This window comes from Stegodyphus dumicola, chromosome 12 (genome assembly GCF_044657685.1).
Source record: "Stegodyphus dumicola isolate Sdum_Otavi_A_Nest chromosome 12, ASM4465768v1".
Taxonomy (NCBI): Eukaryota; Metazoa; Arthropoda; class Arachnida; order Araneae; family Eresidae; genus Stegodyphus; species Stegodyphus dumicola.
The window spans coordinates 70,533,127-70,560,545 of record NC_140779.1 but is presented as its reverse complement, the minus strand read 5'-3'; the positions used below and the strand labels follow the sequence as shown (position 1 = coordinate 70,560,545).

Sequence of the window (27,419 nt, the reverse complement as noted above, 5' to 3'; positions counted from 1 at the left end):
TCGTGGATATGTTTGGGGTAAAAACCGCAATTCTTCAGAAAATTTATCTCATCCATTTGACAGCTCAAGATCTTTCATTAAAGAGTGTAAATTTCCAGGTTTCTGAGCTGCGTCCTTGGGAATGAAGTTTTGTCAGTGTCCTTGGGAGGCAGAATGATCGAACGAATGATTCAAACGAACTCAGTTCTTTATGCAGATCATCTAAAATATGCCTTAAGATTTGAAAATATTCATCGATAAGAATGATGCCTAGTTTTCTTAATAAAATATGCGCTTCTTGAATTCTCCTAAGATGCCTATAATTCTCCAATCTAATATTTTGAAATGATTAAGGCTGTTCATTTGCTTCATTAATCTATAATTTTAAACTAAAAATTACCTCATTTTGTAATTGTCTCATTTCTTCGCATTAACAATTTCCTTAGTGCCTTGCCTTAGAGGTTTGTTTATTATCTGAGATTTAACCCTTTAATAACAGACTAATAATAATAATACTTTAATGAATTTTAACAATTTAATGAAGAACATGTATGCAGCGCAACTCCCATACAACTGGGGACGAAACTTTTAAATTATTTTAATGACGAGAAATATCAAAACATTCACTTTAAATTCGCATCATTCTGATACTTTTACTCTGCTACAACGACAAAAACTCTAGATAGCAGTATTCTTATATAAGGTTTAAATACAAAAACTCTAGATAGCAGTATTCTTATATAAGGTTTAAATACAAAAACTCTAGATAGCAGTATTCTTATATAAGGTTTAAATACAATTACTAAACCGGCATATATATAAGCTTATTAATGTTGAAAGAAAACAATTTGTTTTCAATTTACTGCAAAAAAGTACTGAGGATTATGTTTAATAAGATTTAATTATTTTTGTCCTAAATATAATACAGTCTCACATTAAAATAATTTGGTGCATATGATCACATGAATAAGGTTTCAGAATTTTGAAAATTGCAATGATTTTGGCCATATATTAAAAATCGTAAATTGCGGTCTGATTCCTTTTCCTTCCAGTAAGAACAGTAACTTGATTTCTTTGTTAATTTATTAAGCTTAAAATACATTTCTATCATAAGAACTGTAGCAGATCTTGTTTTTATATGTAATTAATAGGTATTGCGTATAAAATTTTCATGGAAATATAAAGTCTAGATAATATTGCATTGGAGGAACTGCATGTAAATGTAGAGAAAAAATTGTAAAAATTCATTAATAAATGACATGTCTGTAATGAACCAAGAGAGTGTGAAAAAGTAATAGAATTTGAATTTTGATCGATATACAGTGCATAACGTATATTTGTAAATGTAACATTTCAAGCTCAACTCTTCAAACAGATAATGTCTTTTCCATAAAATTGCAGTGATCTCTTCCATTAAAGAACTGTAAATTATTATTTGAATTTACAATTTTGAAAGTAAGTTTCTGGCACATTAGATGCAAGTATTACAAACACAAATATTTCACGTACTGTTGTCCCTCAGAGTCTGTACATATAGACGGCATTCAGAACGCTCTAGTTAGATGTAACTCAAAACGTTCTAGTTAAACGTTATTTAGAACGTTCTTGCATGTTATACAGAAGTGTTAACAGTACGTGACGTAATCTGTTTGACGTGCTATTGCTCGTTATAAATCTGTAATCTATAGACGACATTCAGAACGTCTGCCCAAACTTTAAGAGAGTACGTTATAGAAACTTACATAGAACTGCTAGTACGTTATAAAAACTTTCAAAGAACGTTCTAGGAATGTTATATAAAATCGTTACTAGTACCACATTTTGACGTTCTATTGGCCACTAATGAGCTATATCTTATAAAATATTTCTCCCACTTCCCTAACGTCCCTTCGTGGTGTAACGGTAGCACGCTGGGCCGGTATTCCAGAGGTCCGTGGTTCGATTCCCGGCGAAGGCAGTTGTTAATTTTTTATCTCTATGGCCTTCCAATTAACCTAATGACTCTACAAGCGGCGCTCGAACTAAAAGGGTTGTGGATGATAATTCTCCGCACCCAGGATTTGGCGACTAGGTCCCCTAAAACCCTAGTCGCACTTTAAGAAGGGGAATATATAAGGTATTTCTCCCACTTCCCTAGCTTGCCTTCGTGGTGTAACGGTAGCACGCTGGGCCGGTATTCCAGAGGTCCGTGGTTCGATTCCCAGCGAAGGCAGTTGTTAATTTTTCATCTCTCCGGCCACCTAAAAATTATCCTAAATGGCTCTACAATCTTACAGACGTAATTCACAACGTGTTGCCTAAACATTAAAGAAATGTTCTACTAGAACGTTGCAGGAACGTTCTGCTAGAAGGTTACTAGAACTTCCATAGAACGTTTAAGGAACATTTTACAAAATCGTTAGTAGTATCATTTTTTGACGTTCTACTTCCCGTTACTAAACTGTAACATAGTGGCGTGATTCATCACGTTCTGCCAGAACGTTAAAGGAACGTTCTGTTAGAACGTTAGAAAAATATTCATAGAACGTTATAGAAAAGTGATAGTAGTACCACTTTTGACGTACTACAGTCCGTTATTGAACTGCAATACGTAGATGTGGTTCAGAAAGTTCAAGTAAAAGCGTGCCAAAAACGTTGTACTAGAACGTTAATGACACGTTGCATGAAAGTGTTACAAACTCAAGTATTTGACGTTTTATTGTTCATTTTAGAACTGTAGCATATAGACTTGATTTTAAACGTTCTGCTTGAACGTCCCCGATACGTTTGTGAACGTTCAGTGCAAGTGCTTCTGTTCAGAGAACACTGAACGTTCCTGTGTTAGTTGGTTTGTTGTCACTTAACTCCCCTGGCGAGTTCATGATGTCATCGCTTCCTTTAAAAAGACGATACAGCACTTCTTTCTTTTTCTTTTTTTAAATTCTCTGAGAACTCCACAATCTGTTTTAAGAACATTTGACATCGAGAAAAGTGAAATACTAACTTTGAGGTAAAGCGTTGAGAGAAACAGAAAATAACTGTATGGTTCAGTTGACATATACAGCCTATCAAAAGATCTCTAGATACAGTGTGGGAATGTTTTAAAAAACTACGTTATTTACTATCTTGTGATAATGAAAGTCATGTTCTTTGTAAGGTTTAGTTTCTTTCTCTTTTTGATTTAGTATTTTTTATTTTTATTTAGTCTTTTTTATTTTCTCTTTTTTATTTATTAGACCAAATTTAGCTGCCTCTAGCTATTTATCTTCCAAACAGAAATTTAAGAAGGTTAAATCGAAAACTAAAACTTTTAAATGTAGATTCTCGCAACTCTGCTGACGATGATGAAAGGCTAATAACAAAACGCGAGCTTTTTTTTTCTCTACATAGAACGGATCTCGCCATTTTTAAGGAAATAAAAAAACCGTTTTAAATGCAAAATGTTTTACGACTTCGCTCGCTGTCTTATAATTACTTTGTTATCTTAAGCGACATTAAGGCCTTCTGAAGGTCGCGAATACAGTTTAAAACAGGTTGCTTACTGCGCAATGTTAGCCTTTATTTTTTTTTTTTTTTATCAGCATTATTCGATGGAAATATTACGCTCGCCGCATATGATCTGTAAATCCAAACAAAAGCACAATTGAAGTTCAAAATTCTATAATTAAATAGACTGTGAATTTACAAGGTACAAAGCAAAGGTTTGCTTCTTTAATCCAACCGCATTATTATTATTTAAATCAATTAAAATATTTATTAGATCTCTTACCCAAATTAAGAGCATTCGAAGGACACACGATACATCGAGTTCAACTTCAAACCAGATACATTTTGACCAAATGTTAAAACTTCAAATAGAATAGAATCGCATCAAGAAGAGCACGAACAAGTTCTGTATAAAGTCAAACACATGTCAATCGATACTCGTTCAAATGACGCAAGAAAATAATATTTCGATTATAAATTAAAAAATTTATATATAACTTGTACCTTTTTTAATTTACAAAGAAAACATAGAATAAAATATGCTAATTCGTAATATATCACTGACTAAATTTATACGAAACAAAATCAGCGTAAAAACCAAAACTCGATTAAAAAAAAAAAAAAAAAAAATTCTATCTATACGTACCTATTTCTTGGTGTGTTTTTGAATGATTCAAAGACCGCTCATGCTTTAGAGAGAAAAAAATGCATCGATACTATGTGGCTGAAACACAGGTATCCTCATGGGTAACACAGGTAACATGGGGTGGTTAATATAATAGCCATTGTGCTGATAACTTAAAAAGATGACCTTGTCCAGGATATTAGTTACGTGCCGCCCAACCGGTATAGTAATTAGCGTCACTGACGGCCTTGCCGAAGGACCCGTGTTCGAATCCCGGAGAAGGTATGGATGTTTGTAAATGTATAGTGTCCGTGCGGCATGGAGACACTCTAAATATGCGGCAAGCTGAAAGTCCTCTCGAGAGGTTGTTAGTAGGTGAAGAGGGGGACACTCTCGTACCCGGCCCCGGGGTGTTCTCTATCAAAATTGGGGGAGGAACTGAGCTAAATTTCACTGTCACCTGTAAGGTGCTCAAGGCTATTGGCAAGGTTAGGCGTAAACTTGCGCTCCTTACCACTAAGAATTTCGTGCGCTTGGACTGACTATAGGTCAAACAAGTGAGTATTAGCAACAACAACAAAATATTAGTTACGTCTTTCTCCTCCTTTTTCGCAACAAAGATAGCAGAGTGAAATGCTGCTCTCGATGTTCCGACAACTGGAATTTCCTATCTTTGTCAAAGAGCTTTGATTGAAGTAAAATCGCTATTTTTGCCTTTTCAAAGTTGTTGTTGGCAAATATTCCATATTACAGTCCATTTGTACGCAAAAAAAGTTCGTTGCAAATAGTAAAAATGGGAAATAATCTATTGAAAAAGTGGTATCAGAAAATATTAGAACCTAGTTTAATAATCTTAAAAATCTTAGAGTCACTGGTCAGGAGTATAAAGTTTAACTTCTCGCGGCAGAAATATTCGGTACGAAACGGTCGTCATTTTAAAATGTTTAAATTTCAGATGTATTGTGATGAAAAACATTTGTCTTTTTATGGGTTCCTATCCCAGTACACACATTTCAACTTCCATTAATCAAACGTGGGTAGCAGAACTGTATTGAGCAACATGGCTGCGTGTCAGTATCTTAAACTATGTTTTCTTAAATAGTTTGCTAATTATCTTCTTCTAAAGAAATGTAAGTTGAAAATGAGAAACAAAGAATAGTGTGAAATAAAGGAAAACCTGTAAATCCATATTTATAAAGTTTATACTTTTACTTTTTATTAGCGAATTCCAGCTTCCCATCATCCAGAAATACACCGTGTCTAAACAGGAGGAGCAATAATTTTGGACAAGTGAGATGATAGGCCACCTCATACAAAGGTATGCTTTTTACGTCCAGGGTATGTGATTCTGCCATGCGGCGTCCGTCGAATAGCACATGTCCCCTGAAAAGTACAAATATCAGTTTAAGAAGGAAAATAAGACCTAAACCTCTTCATTTTAGGCCTGAGCAGTGTATAGCTGTGAAGGTACTAAACCATTAGTTGACACACACCGACATATCACCAGCAATACATTCCATGATTTTGCTTTCCTGCAAGCACCTTCCTGCAAGATTATTACTTTTCTTTTTTTGTTAACATATTTTTTTTTTTTTCGGGTAAGGAATGGTAAGCATAGCTTTTTACGTGAATGATAACTTCAGATAAATTCGAGTAAATGCATATTTACCTTTATTTATTCTTCCTTTTTCTTCCTCCCTTTTTAAAATATTTCTCATAGGAAGTACTCAGAATAAGATTTGTTTACCACTTATATTACAATATTTTTGATTGCAATTGGTGTCCTGCGTTCACTGACTTTGCTAAGAAATGTTACAGAAATAATTTGTTGTTTCCATGCAAGTGGCAATTTCTGAAAAATTTCTGATTGTTCCATTTCTAACGTAAAAACTTGACGGAACTGAAATGAAAGTGTACTTGACGGACGACATATGATAGAAAAGTGATGTTAACAAAACTGCTGATGAAAGAACCGGACAAACACTCCGTCAATCCGTGTTCCGGTATGGTGTAAAAAAATCGCTTCGCGAAAAATTGCCGAGATAAAATGAGAAAAAAAAATCATAGTAAAGTTTCTAAATTAATTAGAAAATTCTCTGAAAAAATCTAAAATAACCATAAACAATTTAATTTTATGTACTAATGACCGCAAAACTTTCAAGATACTATTACTCCAATAATAAATAAATGCATTTGGCAACAAACCCTGGACCATTATAATGGCTAAAAAAGTACACAATATTCACAGTAGGTTAAAACTTAGGGAAGTATATAAAGAGAGAAAAATGAGTTAAATAATCTGACTTTGTTGTTTTTTTCTATTATTGTTCAGCCTATGATACCTTTAAATACACTGCTGACCACCGTAAATGCAATACCCTGAAGGAAGCATGCAAATAACATGAAATTTACAATATGCATTAGCGGAGGTGAGATATGCAAATGATTAGAATTTCAGCGCAGACGCACATCACGCACGCCTGTGGCGCCGCTTCAAAGCGCTATTTAAGGCTTGGAGTTTTCGACGATTTCAAGTTCAGCAATTATGTTTTTCTTGTGTTTTTTTTTAAACGATCAATTATGCCTCGTAGTAACCAGCGATCATCGTTTGATCAAGTATTCGATTTCGACAGAGGAAGGACAGTGGCCTACCGAGAGTGTGGATTATCTTTTAGGGAAATCGGTAGTCGTTTTGGACGAAACCAAACAACTGTAATGCGGATATGTGACCGTTGGATGCAGGAGGGTACGACGGACCGACGTGTTCGATCGCACCCGCCTCAGTGCACCACTTCACGTGATGACAGGAACATTGTGCGCATGGCAGTGACGGATCTCTCAGTCACATCACGAACCATAACACAGCACATTTAGTCTATAATGCATCATCCAGTGTCTGCGCGTACCATTCGAGGCCGTTTACAGCAGAGTGGTCTGTCCGCAAGACGTCCATTGCTTCGTCCCTTGACGCAGAACCACAGACGTCTCCGCCGCCAATGGTGCGATGAAAGAAGGATGTGGACGGCAGAATGGAATGAAATTGTCTTTACTGACGAGTCACACTTCTGTCTGCAACACCAGTATGGTCGGATTCGAGTCTGGAGACACCGTGGAGAAAGGATACTGAACAGCTGCGTTATGCACCGCCATACTGTTCCTGCACCGAGTATTATGGTATGGGGAGGTATTAGATATCACTCTTGCACACCTTTAGTACGCATTGCCGGTACTTTAAACAGCCAGCGCTACATCTCCGAGGTGTTGGAGCCTGTTGTACTTCCTTAACTTCAGGGCTTGCCCACAGCCATATTTCAACAGGAGAATGCGCGACCACACGTGGCACACATTGTCCAAGAGTTCTTCGTCAATCGCCAGATTGAATTGCTTCCCTGGCCGGCTCGCTGATAGAAAACATGTGGTCCGGATCTTTCGCCGATAAAAAACATGTGGTCCATGGTTGCTGAACGATTGACCCAGATTACATCCCAAGCTGCAACACCAGATCAACTTTGGCAACGTGTGGAAGCTGCTTGGTCTGGTAATGGTAAGCATAGATTTTTACGTGAATGATAACCTCATATAAATTCGAGTAAATGCATTTCTACCTTTATTTATTCTTCCTTTTTTTCTTCCTCCCTTTTTAAAATATTTCTCATAGGAAGTACTCAGAATAAGATTTGTTTACCACTTATATTATTTTTTATTGCAATTGGTGTCCTGCGTACTGTCCTGTACTCCAAGAACACATCCAAAGTCTCTTTGAATCAATGCCGAGGCGTGTGACAGCGGTGATCTCCAACAATGGCGGCTACTCTGGCTACTGATTCTGGAAGGAACCACACTACACAGAAGTCTATAAATTTAATCATCTGATACTCGGTCAACATGTTATCTACTGAATAAATTTTGTTGTGATATCTCTTGCCTTTCTTGGTGTTTCAATTTGGGTGGCTAGCAGTGTACATAAAAATATATTTATTGATAGTTTATGCTCATTTCCGCGATAGATTTGTTGATGTTTGGGTAAAATAACTATTTATTTTATTCTCTGGAATGCAAAAAGAAGGCGAAGAGAAAGAGGCTAAAGAAGTAGAAAATGCATCACACTTCCAGACGGAGATTCTTCCTTTGGTTTTGGTTTTGAGTTCTGATCCAGGACTATACTTTTTTTTTTTTTTCCTGAATGTATTTGGTCTGAATGTATTTCTGGTGCAAAAAGGATTCGTCCCCATCAGGATTTGGCGACTGGAACCCTTGATCCTCATTCGCCCTTTAAAAGGAGGATTATATAAGTATTTTCTCTCCTCTTTCCGTATGCCTTCGTGGTGTAATTGGAACTATACTCGGCGTCCATTGACATTGAGTTTGTCGGCGAAAAAGACAGTTTGATCATAAAAATCATTCAACCCCCCTGGTTTTTGAATGTTGTTAAATGTACATATGCAGAATAAGAACAATTACATTTTGATCTAATACAAAGTTTTGATAACACACTCCCTGATAGATAAAATTTAATGAATTAATTATCTGACGTTTGTATCACGGAAAGATAATGGCTGTTTACTACGTTTCCTATTTTTCAATTAAAATTTGTCACAACTATTTTAGTAGCATTAAATTGAAAAAAATAATCAATTTTAAATAATGAAAAATATGCTGCAGGGATTACTTCAACATCATCATCACTAAAAGTCACTGAAACATTTATTTGATGCATATTTTAATATACATATTTTTTTAAATAACCCTAATCAGAAAATATATATGAAACGAATCAACCAACGTTCAGTCAATTTTGAAATTAATGTTAAAACACTAAAGAAAAATGTGTTAAATGAAGTTATTCTTTAGGTGAAATTTTTTATTACGGTATAACAAAACGTTTTTAAAGTAACACACTTCATTTTCCATTTTCAGCAGTGAAACGCCATTTAAAAATCTGTGCTACATACGTATTATTGTGTTCAGTGCGATATGTCTTCGCGAGGTTTCTTTAGCTTCATTTTTTATTGCACTGGATGTACAAAAAAATTTCCAGATTGGTTTTGAAAATTTTTATATTTTCTTTGGTTTCTCTGCTCTGCCTTCCCCCAAATGAGTTACAAGTAAACGTTTTGCACCTTTCCTATCATGTAAAAATTGGTACAGACATGATATTCTAAAATAACGAAATATATTTCTGAAGTTAATTATTTCAATAAATAAATAGTTGAAATAGAACTGTGATAAGGTATAAGAACAACACACGTAAATTAAACATGGCCAATAGGCAGCAATATCGGCTAAGATGTGTTCAAAAGAAAGTTTTTGCCTTTATTCCTGCATCTCCACATAAAATCACAGGAATAAGAATGAAACGAGCACGATCTCGCTGGAAATTGCACAGGAAATTATTTCTAGCTTATCACCTTATAACGAAATAGGTGATAAGATAACGTTCTTATACCTTATCACCTTATAACGAAATAGACCCAAAATTTTATTTAAACCTGAACATGTGAAGCTCTTAGATTGAATTTTATTTATTTTTTTTCCTTGCTTTGTCTACCGTTTAAGACTTATAGGTGAAAAACAGTCAATATCTATCGAAACTGTAAAAAAGTTGTTCAATGGATTTAGTTTAAGCCAATCAAGCGTCAGAGTTTATGCAAGGAAAATATAATTGGCAATTTAATTTTTATGCTAAAAAAAATAAAAGGGAGGAAAATAAAATACAATGGAGGTGCGGGGGATCGAACCCCGGGCCTTTCACATGCAAAGCGAACGCTCTACCACTGAGCTACACCCCCGACATCCAGGTAAGCTTTATTATCAAAGTGTAGCCAGGCAACGAAAGTTGATTTTCCCTTTTCACATAGCGCTGATATTTACTCAGCCGTAAGCACAGATTAAACTTATTATCATGGGCACTGAGAATTGAAAAATGGTCATTGCGTAATAATTCAAGACGACGAAGCAGCAGTTTCTGATTATAACGCTAATCTGTGTACTGAGATTTCGGATATTACAAATAGAACTGGATATAGCCGCAAGTAAATAGTGCGCCTGCAAACAAAGCATTAATGTTTCAAGTGTCCAAAAATCTTTCCCGCAATTATTAATTCTGGGATTTGAATTAACCTGGTTAGCCGCTTAGAAGTTAAGGTTCGATTAAAATCGCGCAATTAGATCCCGACTAAATTGCACTAGTTATTCCGGCAAAAGTTTGTAGTAACAGAATCCTCCTTACTTAGATAATTGCAGATAGCTCTATATTTAGTTATAAAATAAGCAGTCGGAAGTTAGGGATATTGCATATAGAATAACTTAAATGATTTGGGATTATCTGACAATGTCATTAAAACTTGCGCTAATGAATCCGGAGGCCAAAAATTTCTAGTGACATTTAAAATAGCAACAAAAATAGTAATTTCTTTATGAGCTCGATGTCACATAAAATTGCTTTTTAATACAGGACTTAATTTCTAAATTTAGAAGTGCCGGAGCCCTATGTAAGACCGTCAGAAAAGATGAAAAGAGTACATAAATAAATAAAAATTACTATTAAAATCATTAATAGTTTAAAAATTAAACAGTTAATTATTATCAAATTAATAAATAATTATTTAATTAGTATTGAAAATCAATATTTATTAATTATTATGTAATCATTAATCAATTAATTAATGACTTTTTATTATTTATTAAAATAATTAAATAATTAAAGTAATTAAAATTGAAATGAAATAAAATGTAAAGAGGTAAATTAAAATTTAATAAGCGATTAGTAAAGTAATTTTATTGCTGTTAAAAATAAAATTTTGGGGATCAATTTTCTACTGAATTTGTTGTTCCGTAATTACGTAAAAGAAGTGCTGGAGTCTTCTTATTTAGGGCTCCAGTGCTCTCCGACTAGAATTATGATTTATCCCATAAACTGAGAAGTACCGGAGCCACCATGGGCTCCGGCGCAAATGTGAGGTCGCGAGGTTCAGAGGGGTTTTTTGTTGCGACATTTCGCAGAACGCCACGTTTTCCAAGGTTTCTAATATATGCATCAGTATAACCAATCCCTTAACTTTGAAAATACTTCATTGCTTACTGTTCTGTGTCGATGTAAATCTAAGATAGATAACGTGAGCGCAGTGTTTCTAAAATAAACGCCCTGAAAGTGGACAGAGTGGGTAGTCGTTCGAAATCTTATGTAAACAGTGACCTTCATCTTATTTTGAAAGTCAAGTGTGGAAAATTTCCTCAAGATCAGAAGAAAACTGTAAATTTGTATGAATTACAATCACAAAAACAAACGACCACTCTTTTTTTATTTGAATCCAGCTAGTGTCATTTCACGTGTTAATAATAATTGAAATTAATTAAAAGTAATTGAAATAAATCTGCCTTTATTGCTTTTAAATTACTCAGTTTTTAATAAACAAGAGAATACATTTGAAAGAAAAATTAAATAAATATCTTAAGCTTTGAACGGCAGAACATTGGCATGTGGAAAATAAAAATGTTTAATTCAGGCAGCCGTAACACATTTTTTAAACAGGTGAGTTTATTTATTAAATCGAAAGAAGAATTTCGAAGATTGGCAAAAAGAAAAATGTATTCCTTTTTGCCAAATCCTCTTCTACCTCCCCAAATGCATGAGAAAAACGGAAAAAAGCATTTAACATCTTTCTTTAAAACAAAACAAAACAAAAAAAAGTATTACTGGCGGTCGGGTTTACAGATACATTCATAAGATCTTCATTTTGTTGTGCGTTGTGACCGCACCATTACTGGCACTAAATCGTACAATTTTGCAAGAGTTTTTAATCTGTCGGAAATGGTCGAGGGAAAATACGAAAGTACCAAAAAATAGATAGGTACTCCCTGGTTGGAATAACAAAAAGGTACGATACTTTTCGATTAAAATAAGATTCCACTCGGCCCCAAACATAAATTTTGGCGAGAAATCAGACATGAATGTTATCATGAATGTTAACCCTAATGACGCATAAGAAACTTCATTAAAAGAGCGCTGTTTTATTATATTTAAAATAAATACAAAAAATTAATGTAAACAATTTTTGAAAGTTTTCAGATTTTAAATTACGTCCAAAGGGGCATTTTTTTAACGTTTTGCGTGTTAGCTTTGTTTATTAAATATCATGTTCTTTGCACCATAAAATTCAGTTCAATAAGAATGTCGGAATATAATTTTAAAATGAGCATATCTTTAGAATTTCCGAATTTCCGATACACAGTTCCGCGCGCTAGAGATAAAAAGGTTCCCCCCCCCCGTAGAGTGTTGCCATTGCTCCTTTTTAAATCGTTGAGTTTGTTACTCAAAAATTCGTTAAAGTTTTGCAAAGTATGAAATCGATAATAAAACAAATTCCAAATTTCAAATTTGGGCCTCCACTCGCCTATATTCGTAGGAGGATTACATCATTCAAAATTCGATGGCTCTATGTACCGTTCTTTTATCACAATGCGAGAAATACACATACATTTATGCAGATTTTTCATTATTTAATTTCTTCAAATATAATGCAGGATTCTAACATTTGGTGGCAACAATTTGAAAAGTGAATCTCCGTTTATAGTGATTCAACTCAAAATCGCAAAACGGAAACAATAGTCCTTCAGGGACAAAGCCTCTTTGGACTAAAAATAAAGATGAATTCAGTGATTCACAAATAAATGCACGTAATTGTTCCATTTAACAGTTGTACAGTATGAGCTGCAACTGGTAGAGTTCTACACATGCGAATGCTTGAAACGAAAAGTAAGTAAACCGAATATAGTTATTAGATAAAGAATACGTGAACCTTCGAACCAGCATCTAAGCTATATAAAAAAAATTTTCACTCCCAGGTTGACCCAGAATTGTTTAGCTACTTTATTACTCGGCTACTGGTGGGCGCTTTATCTTACAAGAATTTAATCGCCACTGTTCGTCATGTACCAATTGCAAAACTGCATAGTTTATAATGATTCTCTTGTATAATGCATCGCCATATTCATCCGTCAGCTGTAATTATGGATTTATTTCCGCACCTGCCTAATAGGCATTGCTGATACTCTCAACAGCTACCTTTGATTCTCTGAACTTTTGAAGCATATTGTCCTTCCTTTCGTCAAAAGCTTCCCTGTGGCCAAAATTCAGAGCTCCGTCCCACGCGACATTCAGTAGTCCTTTATTGCCCATTAAGTTGTATTGGTACCTTGGCCACCTGTCCTTCTAGCATTATCACCTATCAAGCACATCTATTAGATGACTGGCAAAAGAGTGGCCCAGCATATATCATCGTGGATAACGTCACTTGAAGGTTTGGTGAAAGGTGCTTTAACACACACCTTCGGCCCGACTTTTAAATCGCACAAAGGCTCACGTCAGACTAACCCACATACGTCGTATTAAGTAACAACAAGGGTGTTGGGATAAAGGTTATTTCCCCCCAAAGCCTTTTAATGTGTGGGAACACCATAGAATGACGTATCCAAAGCACACATGCAAAACCTCTTTCTTTTAAAATCCAGGCGTGCCCAACATTTATTGCCAGCTTTGTCGATTACGTAAACTACTGGTTTCTTAGCGATCTGCAAGTCGAATGGGATTGTAATTTTAATACCTGTGTCCTATCTATTAAGGGTTTGGTATCTGTGTTTCACAGAGCTGCATTTAGGGGGCCAGCAAAACATATTTGTACAGACATTTACTCTTAATACACATGTAATATGATTGTTTTAAAGTTTCTTAGCAGTCCGAACAGATTCTTCTTCTAGGTATTATAAAAATTTTTAAAACAGCCACACAGGTCAAGGCAATATTTGTAAAAATGGATACCGTCAACATTTGTAAAATACTGACAATATTCATTTTGTAAATTATCGTCATTTCGTAAAAGTCGTCAATATATGTGAAAATATTACAATATTTTAATATCTTACAAATGTTGACAATACCGTCAATATTTGTAAAAATTTCTAAATTTGTCAATATTCATAAAAATGAACAAAATATAGTTTTGATTTAACTTACGCGTGCATAATGTTTAGTAATTTCGGAAGATCAGCTAAATAACCAGGTCAGATGGCTGAAAAAAAGGTTAACAATTACTGCAACTCCAAGTGATTTAGAAAGATTTTCGAATGGGAGAAATATACAACTAAAAGTAGTTTAAGCAGAAGCACAGGAAGTGCTACACTCTGCTCAATATAAGACGGCCATCGTGAATTACAAAATCGCTGTTTCAGCAACCGATAGAATTGCTAACTACTTAAATTCCATATTTTAATATACCCATAACTTCTCGTAGTCTCCTATTTATGTCCACCAGTCGCCGAGTGGCTTTCACATCTGGTAGTTCGTCCTGGATTGGAACCTAGGCAAACGGAGTAGCTGCATAATTGATTTTCGGGCTTTCCTCGTATATAAGGTGAATTAAGCCAGTTTCTCACCCTAAGGTGCCCCTTCCCCTCAGGCAGATAGCCCTCGTAAGCTTCGCTATATTCCATTAACCATAACCCACTATTTACACCATTACGAAACGTATATAGAAAAATCGATTTCACGGTAAGTTTCTGAAAATGTCATGTCTATAAAAAACTTCAGTAGATCAAAAAGAGTTAAATGCAGGTGAATTTAAAATTCGAGTTTTTTACATAATCCAAGGGTGGTTAAAATGCGGTTTAGCCCACTGCTTGGCGATTGTTTCTCAATGGGCAATAAACGCGCCAACATGGCTAACCCGATGTATTGAAGCTGTGTTGTTATTCTGTTGCCACTAAATGTTATCGCCCTGTGTTATATTTAAAGAAATTAAATATTGAAAAATCTGCATAAATGTTTCTCGCATTGTGATAAAACAACGGTACCTAGAGCCATCAAATTTTGAATAACATACGTTTCCAACCTAATATGGGTATCTGGAAACCCAAACTTGGAATTTTTTTTATTATCTGATTGATATTTTGTAAAACTTGAACGAATTTTTGATTAGCAAACTCAAAGATTTCAAAGCGAGCAACGGCAACACAGTGCGAGAAAAAAACATTTTTACGTGCAGAGTGCAAAACTGTGTATCGGAAATTCTAAAGATGTGCTCATTTTAAAATTATATTGCGATATTGCTGTTGAACTGAATTTTATGGTTTAAGTGTAAAAAACATTATATTTGATAAAGAAAGGTAACACACAAAACGTTAAAAAAAACGTCCCTTTGGGCGTAATGTAAAATCTAAAATCTTTCATTTTTTAAAATTTATTTATTTATTTATTTTTATTTTTACTTGTTAATTCTGTTGCGGTTTGAATATTCTTATGCGGTGGTTCTTTTTTTAATCGAGTGTTTTCCTCCCCTGTGGGTTTTAGCCTTTTTTCTGCATATATTACGGAAACGGCGTATAAAACGTTAGTAAATTTATTTAAAGATGAGGAGGGATCCAAAAGGGTTTGCCCTGAGATAAATTCATATATAAAATCCCTCTAAAAGACTTTACATTTTTCTTGAAAAGGGTAAGTGAAAAATTTTGTCTTGTATGGTTCGTTTTAAAGTTGCTTATTTTTAATATTTTGTATTCCTTTTTGGCTCAATCCTAGAAGATTGGAAAAGCTTACGTTGTGCTATTCTCTGATGTTTTTTTTAATGAAAATAGATCGATATGTACATGGGCAAAGCCAATGCAGTGCGCAATGCCGACGTTGTGCGCGATGCCGAGTATGTGCAATTCTGGGATGTTTTTTTGAAGTGAAAATAGATCGATGTGCACATGGGCAAAGCCAATATAGTGCGCAATGCCGAGGTTTTGCGCTATGCCGAGTTTGTGCAATTCTGGGATGTTTTTTTAAGTGAAAATAGATCAATGTGCACATGGGCAAAGCCAATGTGGTACGCGATGCCGAGTTTGTGTAATTCTGGGATGTTTTTTTAAGTGAAAATAGATCGATGAGCACATGGGCAAAGCCAATGTAGTGTTCAATGCCGAGGTTGTACGCGATGCCGAGTTTGTGCAATTCTGGGATTTTTTTAAGTGAAAATAGATCAATGTGCACATGGGCAAAGCCAATGTGGTGCGCAATGCCGAGGTTGTGTGGGATGACGAGTTTGTGCAATTCTGGGATTTTTTTTAAGTGAAAATAGATCGATGTGCACATGGGCAAAGCCAATGTGGTGCGCAATGCCGAGGTTGTGCGCGATGCCGAGTTTGTGCAATTCTGGGATGTTTTTTAAGTGAAAATAGATCGATGTGCACATGGGCAAAGCCAATGTGGTGCGCAATGCCGAGTTTGTGCAATTCTGGGATTTTTTTGAAGTGAAAATAGATCGATGTGCACATGGGCAAAGCCAATGTAGTGCGCAATGCCGAGGTTTTGGGCGATGCCGAGTTTGTGCAATTCTGGGATGTTTTTTTAAGTGAAAATAGATCGATGTGTATATGGGAAAAGCCAATGTAGCGCGCAATGCCGAGTTTGTGCAATTCTCTAATGTTTTCTAAGTAAAAATAGATCGACTTGCACATGGACAAAGCCAAGGCAGTGCGCAATGCCAAGTTTGTGTAATTATCTGAATTTTTTAATCTTATTTAATTGACTTCAAATTGTATAGCAGGCTTTACTATACACTGTTTCTGGTATGCATAGTGACTGATATCTCTTTAAGAAAATATGTATGCACGCAAATAAATTTTAACATATGAATCCTTCGCATGAATCATGCATTTTGCGAGAAATAAACTTCCATGTTTGAATGAAAATGTTGTAAATTTCTACGAGGTTTAAACCTCTCGCATTTGTTGTGAATTACACGTAGCGTTTACGCGAAACTAATGGTATTTTGTGTTTTAAACTTAAATTTCAGATTTTATTTTGTTTTTTAATTTCATTATATTTGTTGTCTTTTTTTAATTTCCTATCGTTGACAATATTACTTATCGTAGCTTTAGATATCGAAAAGCCATGGCTTTCACAGCGTTTTTTAATAACTAGATACGAATAAATTTCTTCGGAGAGAGCAGAAATGTCCGAAGACAAATTGTCAAGTAGCAGACGATAATTTATGTTTTCAAAAATATATACTTGCAGTTAAAAAGAATTTCCAAGCAGACGATTTCTCTTGGAATTTTTACTTCGTAATTTGGGCAGTTAATTCAGTTGCCGTTGGAATGTTATTTGGTAATTATCAATCGAGTGGTTTTATCTGTGTGTTTTTAACATTTTTCTGCATATATTTCGTTAAATAACAGTCGCTATGGATTTATCTGTGATGCTGAGAGAGGTAAGTGATTGTACATGTAAATTTATTACTTTATTGGAAGTGCAAGGGAAACGTGCCGTCATTGAATGGTGTATGGAAGTTGGTTTGATTGCTACTTTTTTTGTTTGTTCGAAATGTGGTGAAAATATGCGTTTTTGTGAGAGAAAGGGAAGTATAGATGGATTTGAATGGCGATGTAGAAAGCAAGGAAAATTGAATTCGCATGATGTTTGTAGGAGTATAAGGAAAGGTTCATGGTTTAGTCATAGCCATTTGAGTATATGTGATATTTTGAGAATTACGAAGTGTTGGTTTTTGAAAATGGGAAATGAATCTGTGATTCAAGAAGTGAAAGTGCATGAACATGCTGTTGTTGATTGGTTTATGTTTTGCAGAGAAGTGTGTATGACGACTGTGATAAATGATAGTGTTCCAATTGGTGGTGAAGGAGTAATAGTTGAAGTGGATGAGAGCAAATTCGGGAAAATGAAGTATGGAAGAGGAAAGCCTGCGGACGGTCATTGGGTAATTGGTGGTATAGAGAGAGAAACGAACAGATGTTTTTTTAGAGAGGTTGAGAATAGATCAAAGGAGAGTTTGGAGAGAGTAATAGTTGAATGGGTGTTGCCGGGATCAACTGTGGTTTCAGACTGCTGGAAGGCATATGGTGGACTAAAAAATTTAGGTTATAGCCATCTGACTGTCAACCACAGTCTGTACTTCCGTGATCACGAGTCGGGTGCCATAGAAGGTACCTGGTCTGGAATCAAACGTCATTTACGTCGAAATACAAACCACGTAGATGGCGAATTTGATTCATATTTAGCGGAATATATGTGGCGAAAATGGCACAACCACTCACTAAGTGATGAACATTATCGTGCCTTTTTAGCGGCAATCATAAAGATTTATCCGCCGGAAACGGCCGATAAAACTGAGTAAATTTTCTTAAAGACGGGGTTTAGGGAGGTTTTCCCCCGACATAAATAAAAAAAAAAAAAAAAAAAAAAAAAAAACCCTCAAAAAGACTTTTTATTTTCCTGAAAAGGCTAAGTGAAAATATTTTTTCTTTTTAAAATTGCTTATTTTTAATATTTTCTTATTTTCTTTCACTGTGAGAAATTAGATTTTTTAAATGTATTAATGTGTAGAATTCTAATACGAGAGTATAGAACGTGGTTTAGGAACTTAAGAAACAGGGAAATGAAAGCTGTGTATGATGTTGATATTCAATCATAAGTATTTTTCTTTTTTATTAATGTAAAGCTTAAAAATTTTTAGAAAATAATGAAGGTTGTTTACTTACTAGTATGTAAGAGATGGTGTCGTTACGTAGCAATAAGGTAATTTTGTAAAGATGATAAGTTAAAATGTTCCGCAATATGAAATTAAGGTGCTACTTTGGTAGACGGTTGCACGGAATTTTGGCGATTTACGTTGGCACAATTGTTGGCGCGATTTCTACAAACGTCAGCCATCTTGAAAAACGCTGTTTTTACGCATAGTAAAGTATTCGAAACTTTAAAAAAAAAAAAAAAAAAATCGTTACAAATAATGGATTAATTTTTTTGTTGAAAATGTCGTTTTTTAAGATGGCAGGCTAGTGTAAATAAATACATTTACTATGAGTATAAAATACTAAAGTAAGGTTATTGTTACTTTCATATAGCAAAGAAGAGAATAAAAACACCGCTATAAAAACATTGTGCCAATGTTTAATTAGATTAAAATATTACTGAAATTGAATATCGAAATAAAAAACATCATCCAACATTTAAAAGAATTAGAATGTTATTAAATTTAAATACTTTAAAATACGTTATATATAATATAATATATATATTATATAGAATAAATACAATTACTACGAGTATAAAATACTAAAGAAAGGTTAAATTATTACTTTCATATAGCATAGAAATAGAATAAAAATACCACTATAAAAACATTGCGCCAACGTTTAATTGGATTAAAATATTACGTAAATTGAATATCGAATTAAAAACCATCATACCAACGTTTAAAAGAATTAAAATATTAGTTAAATTAAATACTTTAAAATAAGTAAATAAGAACGCTTCGTACGCTAGAGCTAAAATGACAGCACTTAGTTTATTGTCGGTAAAAAAGGAGGAATGTCTAATAATTTTCTTACTGTTACAGCGGTTATTTCTTCCAACATGACCACAATATCATATACGGCCGTCTCAGAATCGGCTCTTCTAACGGTCTTCATCTGTGATCTACATTTTCGCACTTCATTGAAGAAACAATTAGCGACGTTTCCTTCAAAAATTTAAAATAAATTTCCTCTGACCCTTGTAAGAATTTATAAATAAATCTTTGATTAGGAAAGCCAGGCTGGCGAAAATAAGGTCTCAAAGGACAATTTTTTGATTCCGAAACCAAAAATTCTTGGTACTTATTGTTGCATAATCGAGAAAATATTGTTAAGAATTTTATTATTACTATTTTTATTATTATTGTCTATTTTTCAAAAGTGTGTTTTTGTTTTATTATTGTGTGAAGTTGTAACTATATGTCTTTTCTTGTGTGGCAACAACGCTTCTGTAATTCTTCAATTTGAACTTTTGGATTTGTGCCAGGTTTGATGGCGTAATGCTCTGGTGAAAGCGTCGATTGATTGTGTAGATGAAACATGTTGTTTCAGAACGTTATTTCTTTAAAATATGTAAAATAAATATTTTGTTTTCTGAACTCGGATTATGCATACGTTATTTAGTTTCAACATAAAAGTTTGGCGTCCGTTTGACAGGACGTTTGTGTGATTTCGAGTAGTTTTGATTTAGGCGTTTTGTTAAAATGGAGTTGTTAAAGGCAAAACGTAAAAGTGAACGTACTTCGTTTACGTTAACTACGAAGATTGTGGAAGAAGAATTGAGATTGCAAGTGTTGTTGGGGCAACTAATTGACAAATACGCTTGGACAGTACTCAAAGCAGTGTTTTAGAACAAACCAAGGAAGCTGATTTTGAAAATGAATTTAATACGGCTGAAGGATACAGAGATTCCTTTATAGCTTTAAAGGTGAAACTTCAGAATAAAATTGGACAATTGAATTCGATGAATGTTACTACAGATATGGCTTCAGTTTCGATTTCGGATCCTAAAGAAAATAAAAACAGGAAGTTCAAACTTCCTAAACTTGAACTGAAAAAATTTTCTGGAGATGCAAGAGAATTTTTAGGCTTTTGGAGCCAATTCTCCAAAATTCATGAAGATGCGGATATTGTGCCGGAAGATAAATTTTTGTACTTAGTGCAAAGTGCAGTACCTGGCTCAAAGGCAGCTCAACTTTTGAACAGTTTTCCTGTTACCGCCGCGAATTATCCTGAAGCTATCGAGCAGCTGAAAGAAAGATTTGGTAGAGAAGACCTTCTGGTGCAGATCTATGTAAGAGATTTGCTTGGGCTTGTTACAAAGAATGCTACAACAGGCAGAACGGCGTCGGACTTAGGAGTACTTTATGATAGTATAGAAAGTAAATTACGAGCGCTGGAAAGCTTAGGACGCAGCAAGGAAAAGTTTGCTGATTTCTTAGGACCTTTAGTGGAGTCGTACCTACCTGAGAATATTGTACGTGCCTGGGAGCGGAGTCGAACTTCTGAACAGGGACAGGAAAAGAGTTCTGAAAGAACGCTTGAAAAACTAATGTGTTTTTTAAGGCATGAAGTAGAATCGGAAGAAATGATTAGATTAGCACAATCAGGATTTACTCATTCTGTTAAGCGTCTTAATAAAAATGTTATTTCAGGTAATTCAGATTTAGCAACAGCTGCCGCGCTGGTAAGTACAAATGAAACCAGTAAAGGTAAGCAAAATGTTTGTATATTTTGTGGTAAGCCTCATATGAGTGCTAAGTGGTTTAAAGCTGAAAATATGAGCTTAAATGAAAAGAGGCAACTTGTACAAAAGAAAGGTGTTTGTTTTTCATGTTTAAGAATTGGCCATTTAAAAAACCAATGTAAAGCCAATATTAAATGCCCCATTTGCAGTTGTGATCATATAAAATTTATGTGTCCTCAGAATGTTAGTTCTGTAAAACAAAATGACTCTAAGTTGGATGTTTCTCTTTCTAATAATAGTAAGAGCGAGAAAGTTTATTTGCAAACTTTATGTGTTCTAATTAAAGTTAAAGATCGAGAGAGAAAAATTAGGATTCTCTTGGATTCGGGATCCCAACGATCATACGTTGGGGAGAAAATTATGAAGCGAATGAAGGCTGATCCTATTCGACAGGAGAAAGTAATTCATGGTTTGTTCGGGGGGAGGGAAACTGCGCCTGTAACCCATTCTGTTTTTGCTATTGACATAAGCAGTTTAGATAACACTTTTAAGTGTTGTTTTGAAGCTTTTTCTGAAAAAAAGATATGTGGATTTGTTCTAACAATCAAGAATGCTCAGATTATAGAGGAATTGAAAAGCAGGAAAATTGAGGTCAGTGACACATTTTGCGAGGAAAGTGAAATTGATTTATTGATAGGTGCAGATGTCATTGGTAAACTGTTAACTGACGAATACCTAGAATTACCCTCTGGTTTAACTGCAGTCAAAACAAAACTGGGTTGGACGGTTATGGATAAAGAAAATGATACTGTCAGGGATAATGCCCTAATAAGTCTTTCCTTGCATGTAAATAATGCTTCTTTGAAATCTTTATGGGAGCTTGAAGTTTTGGGTATTTCCGACCCGACGGAAAATAGTAAAACGAAAAATCTTCATTGCGACTACGAGATTGATTTTCAGAATAAATTATCTATTCGGCCCGATGGTAGATATGAATTAGAATTACCCTGGAAATGCGAATCTACCAATTTATCAGATAATAAAAGCATTGCTTTGACACGTCATCAAAAAATGATAAAGAGGGCAAAAGAAAATAATTCTTTGAAGGAATATCAAGAAGTGTTTAGAGAGTGAGAAAATTTAAATATTATAGAAAAGGTTCCGGAAAAGGAATTAAACAATAAATGCCACTTTTTACCACACAGACCGGTTATTAAGATGAATAGTGAAAGCACTAAGGTAAGACCCGTTTTTGATGCTTCATCTTGTGAAAAGGGAAAACCATCTTTGAATCAGTGTTTATTGAAAGGACCTAATTTAATAGAATTAGTCCCTGATATTTTAGACAGAATGAGATTTTTTCCTATTGGTCTGAGTGCAGACATAGAGAAAGCATTCTTGCAGTTAGGAATTTCTCCGAAGGATAGAGATTACTTGCGATTTTTCTATCCAAGTGATGAGGGAGAAATAGTGTATAGGCACTGCAGAGTAGTTTTTGGGGTTTCCTGCAGCCCTTATCTACTAGGTGCGTCTATTAAATATCTCTTGAATAATTGTCCATCTGACTTTTTAGATGTGGCTGACAAATTAAAAAATTCGTTCTATGTAGATAATTGTATTACGGGTGTTGACAATATTGAGGAACAAGAGGATTTAATTCAAAAGGCCAAAAGTCTTATGTCGAGAGGCAGATTTAATTTAAGGGGATGGGAGAGCAATGTTGCTTCCAAATATACTACAAAACATTCTGGGGACACACCTCTTTTAGGAATATTGTGGAATTTAGACAATGATACTTTAAGGTGTAATATAAATGTAAATATGATAACTTGTGATACTAAGGTAACTAAGAGACTGATTCTGTCTATTGTACAATCAATTTTTGATCCAATTGGAATACTTGCACCAATAACTTTGCTTCCAAAACTTTTGTTACAAGAAACATGGAAGTTGAAATTTTCTTGGGACGAGGTATTGCCTCATGATTTTGTAAGTAAATTTTTTGTGTGGTTATCTGATATACTTTTGTTGAAAAATGTGGCAATACCCCGATTCATTGGAACCTTTGCAACAGTTGAATTGCATGTATTTGTCGATGCCTGCAAATATGCTTATGCAGGATGTATTTTCGCGAGAAGTGTTGATTCATGCAGTGTAAAAATTACTCTCTTAAGAGCAAAATCTAGAGTAGCTCCTATTAAGAATTTGACGATTCCTAGATTAGAATTAATGTCCTGTTGCATTGGATCACGATTATTATATTCTGTTTGTAAAGCTCTTAATGATTTTGATATTAATGTAACTTTGTGGTGTGATTCCACAGTCGCATTATGGTGGATCAGAAATCCTGGTAATTGGTCAAACTTTGTAAGCAATCGTGTTAAAGAAATTACTAAGTTGACAAAACCTGAATCATGGAGGCATGTGCCTGGTAATATGAACCCAGCAGATGTGTTATCTCGAGGTTGTTCTGCTAAACAAATGATTAACTCTGAGTGGTTTAAGGGACCTCTCTGGCTAAGAGAAAGCCCTGAATTTTGGCCTTCCAATATTGTTTGTCAGCCGAGCGAAGCTGACTTGGAAAAGAGGAAGGTAAAACTTATTAATGTTAACTTTTCAGAGGATACCACTCCTTGGTATGCAGAAAGAGTTTCTGATTATGAAAAAATGATTCGTGTAACCGGTTGGGTGTTACGTTTTATTTCTAACTGTAGGAAGAAGTCAAATTTGTGTAAAGAATCTAAACTAACTGTTGCTGAAATCATAAATTCCGAAAACGTTTTGATTCGGTTGGTTCAAAGCTCAAATTTCCCTGACATTGGAGCTCTTAATCCACTTGATGTATTCATTGATAATGAAAATATTATAAGAGTTAAAACTAGAATATTGGAACGTAAAGACAATTCTGAATTTTTAACACCAATTTTGTTACCGAGTAAATGTATCTTTACTACATTGTTAATTGAGTCAGTTCATAAGAAACATTGTCATGCTGGAACTCAAATGCTTCAATCTATTTTAAGAGAAAGATTCTGGATACTAAAACAACGTAAAACTGTGCGTAATGTGTTAAAAGGGTGTGTAATATGTCAACAATATAAAGCGAAACCGATGTCTTGCGAAGTGACTCCTCTTCCTGAAGATCGCGTAGGAAATTATGGGGCTTTTGAAATTTTGGGAGTAGATTTAGCTGGCCCATTGCTTTTGAAAGACGGTAAGAAGGTTTGGATGGCACTCTTCACATGCGCTGTGTACAGGGCAATCCATCTAGAACTGATGACTTCGTTATCAACAGAATCTTTTCTTTTGGCTTTAAGACGATTCATAGCCAGACGTGGCAGACCACGAACCATTTATTCTGACAATGGGACTAACTTCCGAGGAACGTATAACGAAATGTCTAAACTTAACTGGGACATAATAGAGAATGAGGCAAAAATAAAGAGAATAGTATGGAAATTCAATCCACCAACAGCCTCCTGGTGGGGAGGTTGGTGGGAACGGCTAGTTCGCATGGTTAAAGAACTTTTAAGACGTTCTTTGGGAAAATCGGTTTTATCTTATGAAGAACTGGAAACCTTAATTTGCGACTGTGAGTCGGTAATTAATTCTCGACCTTTAACATATATTTCGGAGAACTCTGAAGATGCTATCCCTTTAACTCCGTCAATGTTTTTAATTGAAAATTGTACTTCGAATGTAGCAGATATAGATAAAATTGACTCTCAGCATTTTTTGAGAAGAATTAAATACCGCACAAAACTTCTTAAAGATTTAAGGAACCGTTTCCGAAAAGAATATTTGGGGCAATTAATAATGAAACAACCACAAAATAAAGTAACCCGGTTGCCTAAAATTGGGGAGATAGTCTTAATAGGCGATGATTTCAAGAAACGCTTGTATTGGCCTTTGGGTAAAATTATAGAGAAAATTCCTGGTCGGGATGGCAAAGTTCGAACAGTTAAACTAAAAACTCAGAATGGGATTTTCATAAGGCCCGTTCAGCGTATTTATCCACTAGAGATACAACTAAGTGAAAATTATTTAGTTGAAGAACCTAACGTTAACGACGATAAGAAAAACGATCAGACTGACGTACAACATATAAAACAGAAATTTACGTCGTCAGGACGGCTTGTTAAGAAGCCTAATATACTAGACCTTTTTAATAGGATAACATATGTTTTTGAGTCGTTTGCCACTGACTCAAAAAGGGGGGAGGATGTTGCATAATCGAGAAAATATTGTTAAGAATTTTATTATTACTATTTTTATTATTATTGTCTATTTTTCAAAAGTGTGTTTTTGTTTTATTATTGTGTGAAGTTGTAACTATATGTCTTTTCTTGTGTGGCAACAACGCTTCTGTAATTCTTCAATTTGAACTTTTGGATTTGTGCCAGGTTTGATGGCGTAATGCTCTGGTGAAAGCGTCGATTGATTGTGTAGATGAAACATGTTGTTTCAGAACGTTATTTCTTTAAAATATGTAAAATAAATATTTTGTTTTCTGAACTCGGATTATGCATACGTTCATTTTTGAAGGAATTCGAAGATATGAATTAAATTTTAAAATGGCGCGGTAATGCACAAATTTTCAGCAACCTATCAGGGAGCTGATTACAGCTCATTAATGCACAAATATTCTAAAACCAATCAGAGAGCTGATTACATCACGCCTAGAATTAAAATTATTTAAATAATCATACATAATAAAATCATTTTAAAAAAGAAATGCAAAATTAAATTGTATTTTAATATTTAACAGCCATAAATAATGTTTAAAACATTAGATTAAATTTATAGATATTAAAACCAATTACTTTTAAAGTAAGGTGACGTCACTGATTACATCATCCACAGCATAAAATTTCATAAAATATGATAAAGAATAAAATTTTTATTTCAAATAAAAATGCAAAATTAAATTGATTTTTAATATTTAGAAGCCATAAATAATATTTAAAACACGGAATTTATGCATAATAACACGCATTATTTTTTAAATAAAATGTCAACAAAGTATCGGTTACCATAAATAACTTATCCAGCAATGGGTTTACCGTAAGTCGTATTACTCGCCAAAAGAAAAATTGCCAAAAACTCGCCAAAATCCGTGCAACCGTCTACCAAAGTAGCACCGAAATTAAAATTTAAAAAAATCAGTTTTTATTTGTATAAATACTAAAGCTTAAAAATATTCACCCTGTATGAGAGACTGCGACGTTGTTTACAGTTTTAATTATTGTTACAATTCACTTACCGTATTATAGTAGTTTGAAATACAAAAAATTTAGTATACTTATTTCTACATCTGTAGAGAATACATTGTGACGTCACAATCTTAGTCCCACCCATTTATGAACGTCACATAGCTCCGCCTTCGCAACTTTGTTTATGCAACGTATTCTGATATTTTACTGGCGATTTTCAAAAAATCGCCGCTGCTGAAAATCGCCAAGCAGGGGCCTAAAGCACATTTTCACCCCAAGGGTTTTGAAATTACGAATTCCATATGTATAACAATACAAGCAAGCACACATATTTTTATGAAGTTAGTGAGAATTCGTAATAGTAAACGTTGTGGAGAAACTGTCCCTTTCGCGACAATATAGTTTTTAAAACTTAATGGTTTGGTATTTGATATCTTACCTGTAGGAGTGGCTTAAGAAGTATATTAAAGGGCATATTATAATTTGACTAAGGTTTCGGCTGGTCCACGTCGTCTTTAATGGTTGTTTGCTCAGGTATCTCTCTGGCAAGATTATTTTCAAGAGATTGCCATCCATTTTATAAAGGCTTGCCAGAAGTTGTGCAACAAAGTCGCTGTCTTCGCAATTTTCCCAAAAACATCTCTCTATCAAGTAATAAATTACTCTTTTCTGAAATTTTTTGTCACTTCTGGAATTTCTTGAACTTGAAGACAGATTTGCAAAGATTTCCCAACTCAAAAATTTGTTGAATATATTTTGTACAGTTCCCGGCGTTAAAATCCATTCAGTATGTTTCTTTATGAAATTGTTGATTTGATAATAAAGCGATTTCTGTGATAATGGAATTCGCCGAGATTGACGGATCATTATTGGTAAAGACGGTACTATGTTTATTTACAATACAAAATGATTCAGTTATCAGTTTGAGAAATACGCAGAAATGAAAAACATGCAATTCATTTTATCATAGTCAGTCACGTGATTTAATGTAAACGTTGCCACTTAAAACAGTTAGCATAGTAGGAATTTGTATAATTTAAATATTTTTTGTTTTGTGATTTATTTTTAACATAAGAAGTGCTATTAGTCTCGACCCTCACTTTTT

General features: G+C 34.4%; 1 protein-coding gene and 1 non-coding gene across 2 annotated transcripts in view; both read right to left on the bottom strand.

Moving 5' to 3' along the window:
- Positions 1–27,156, bottom strand: part of LOC146993687 (uncharacterized) — a 31,645-nt gene extending 4,489 nt beyond the window's left edge. Inside the window, exons 1-2 of the mRNA XM_085827429.1 lie at positions 26,754–27,156; positions 5,282–5,452 (exon numbers count right to left, since the gene is read on the bottom strand). Coding sequence (XP_085683555.1) covers positions 5,282–5,452; positions 26,754–26,890 — 308 coding nt within the window. The 5' untranslated portion in view covers positions 26,891–27,156. The remainder of the gene's footprint in view (positions 1–5,281; positions 5,453–26,753) is intronic.
- On the bottom strand, positions 9,787–9,858 carry TRNAA-UGC (transfer RNA alanine (anticodon UGC)). Its single transcript has one exon. It is a non-coding gene; the product is annotated as a tRNA-Ala (tRNA).
- Positions 27,157–27,419: the final 263 nt, after the last annotated feature.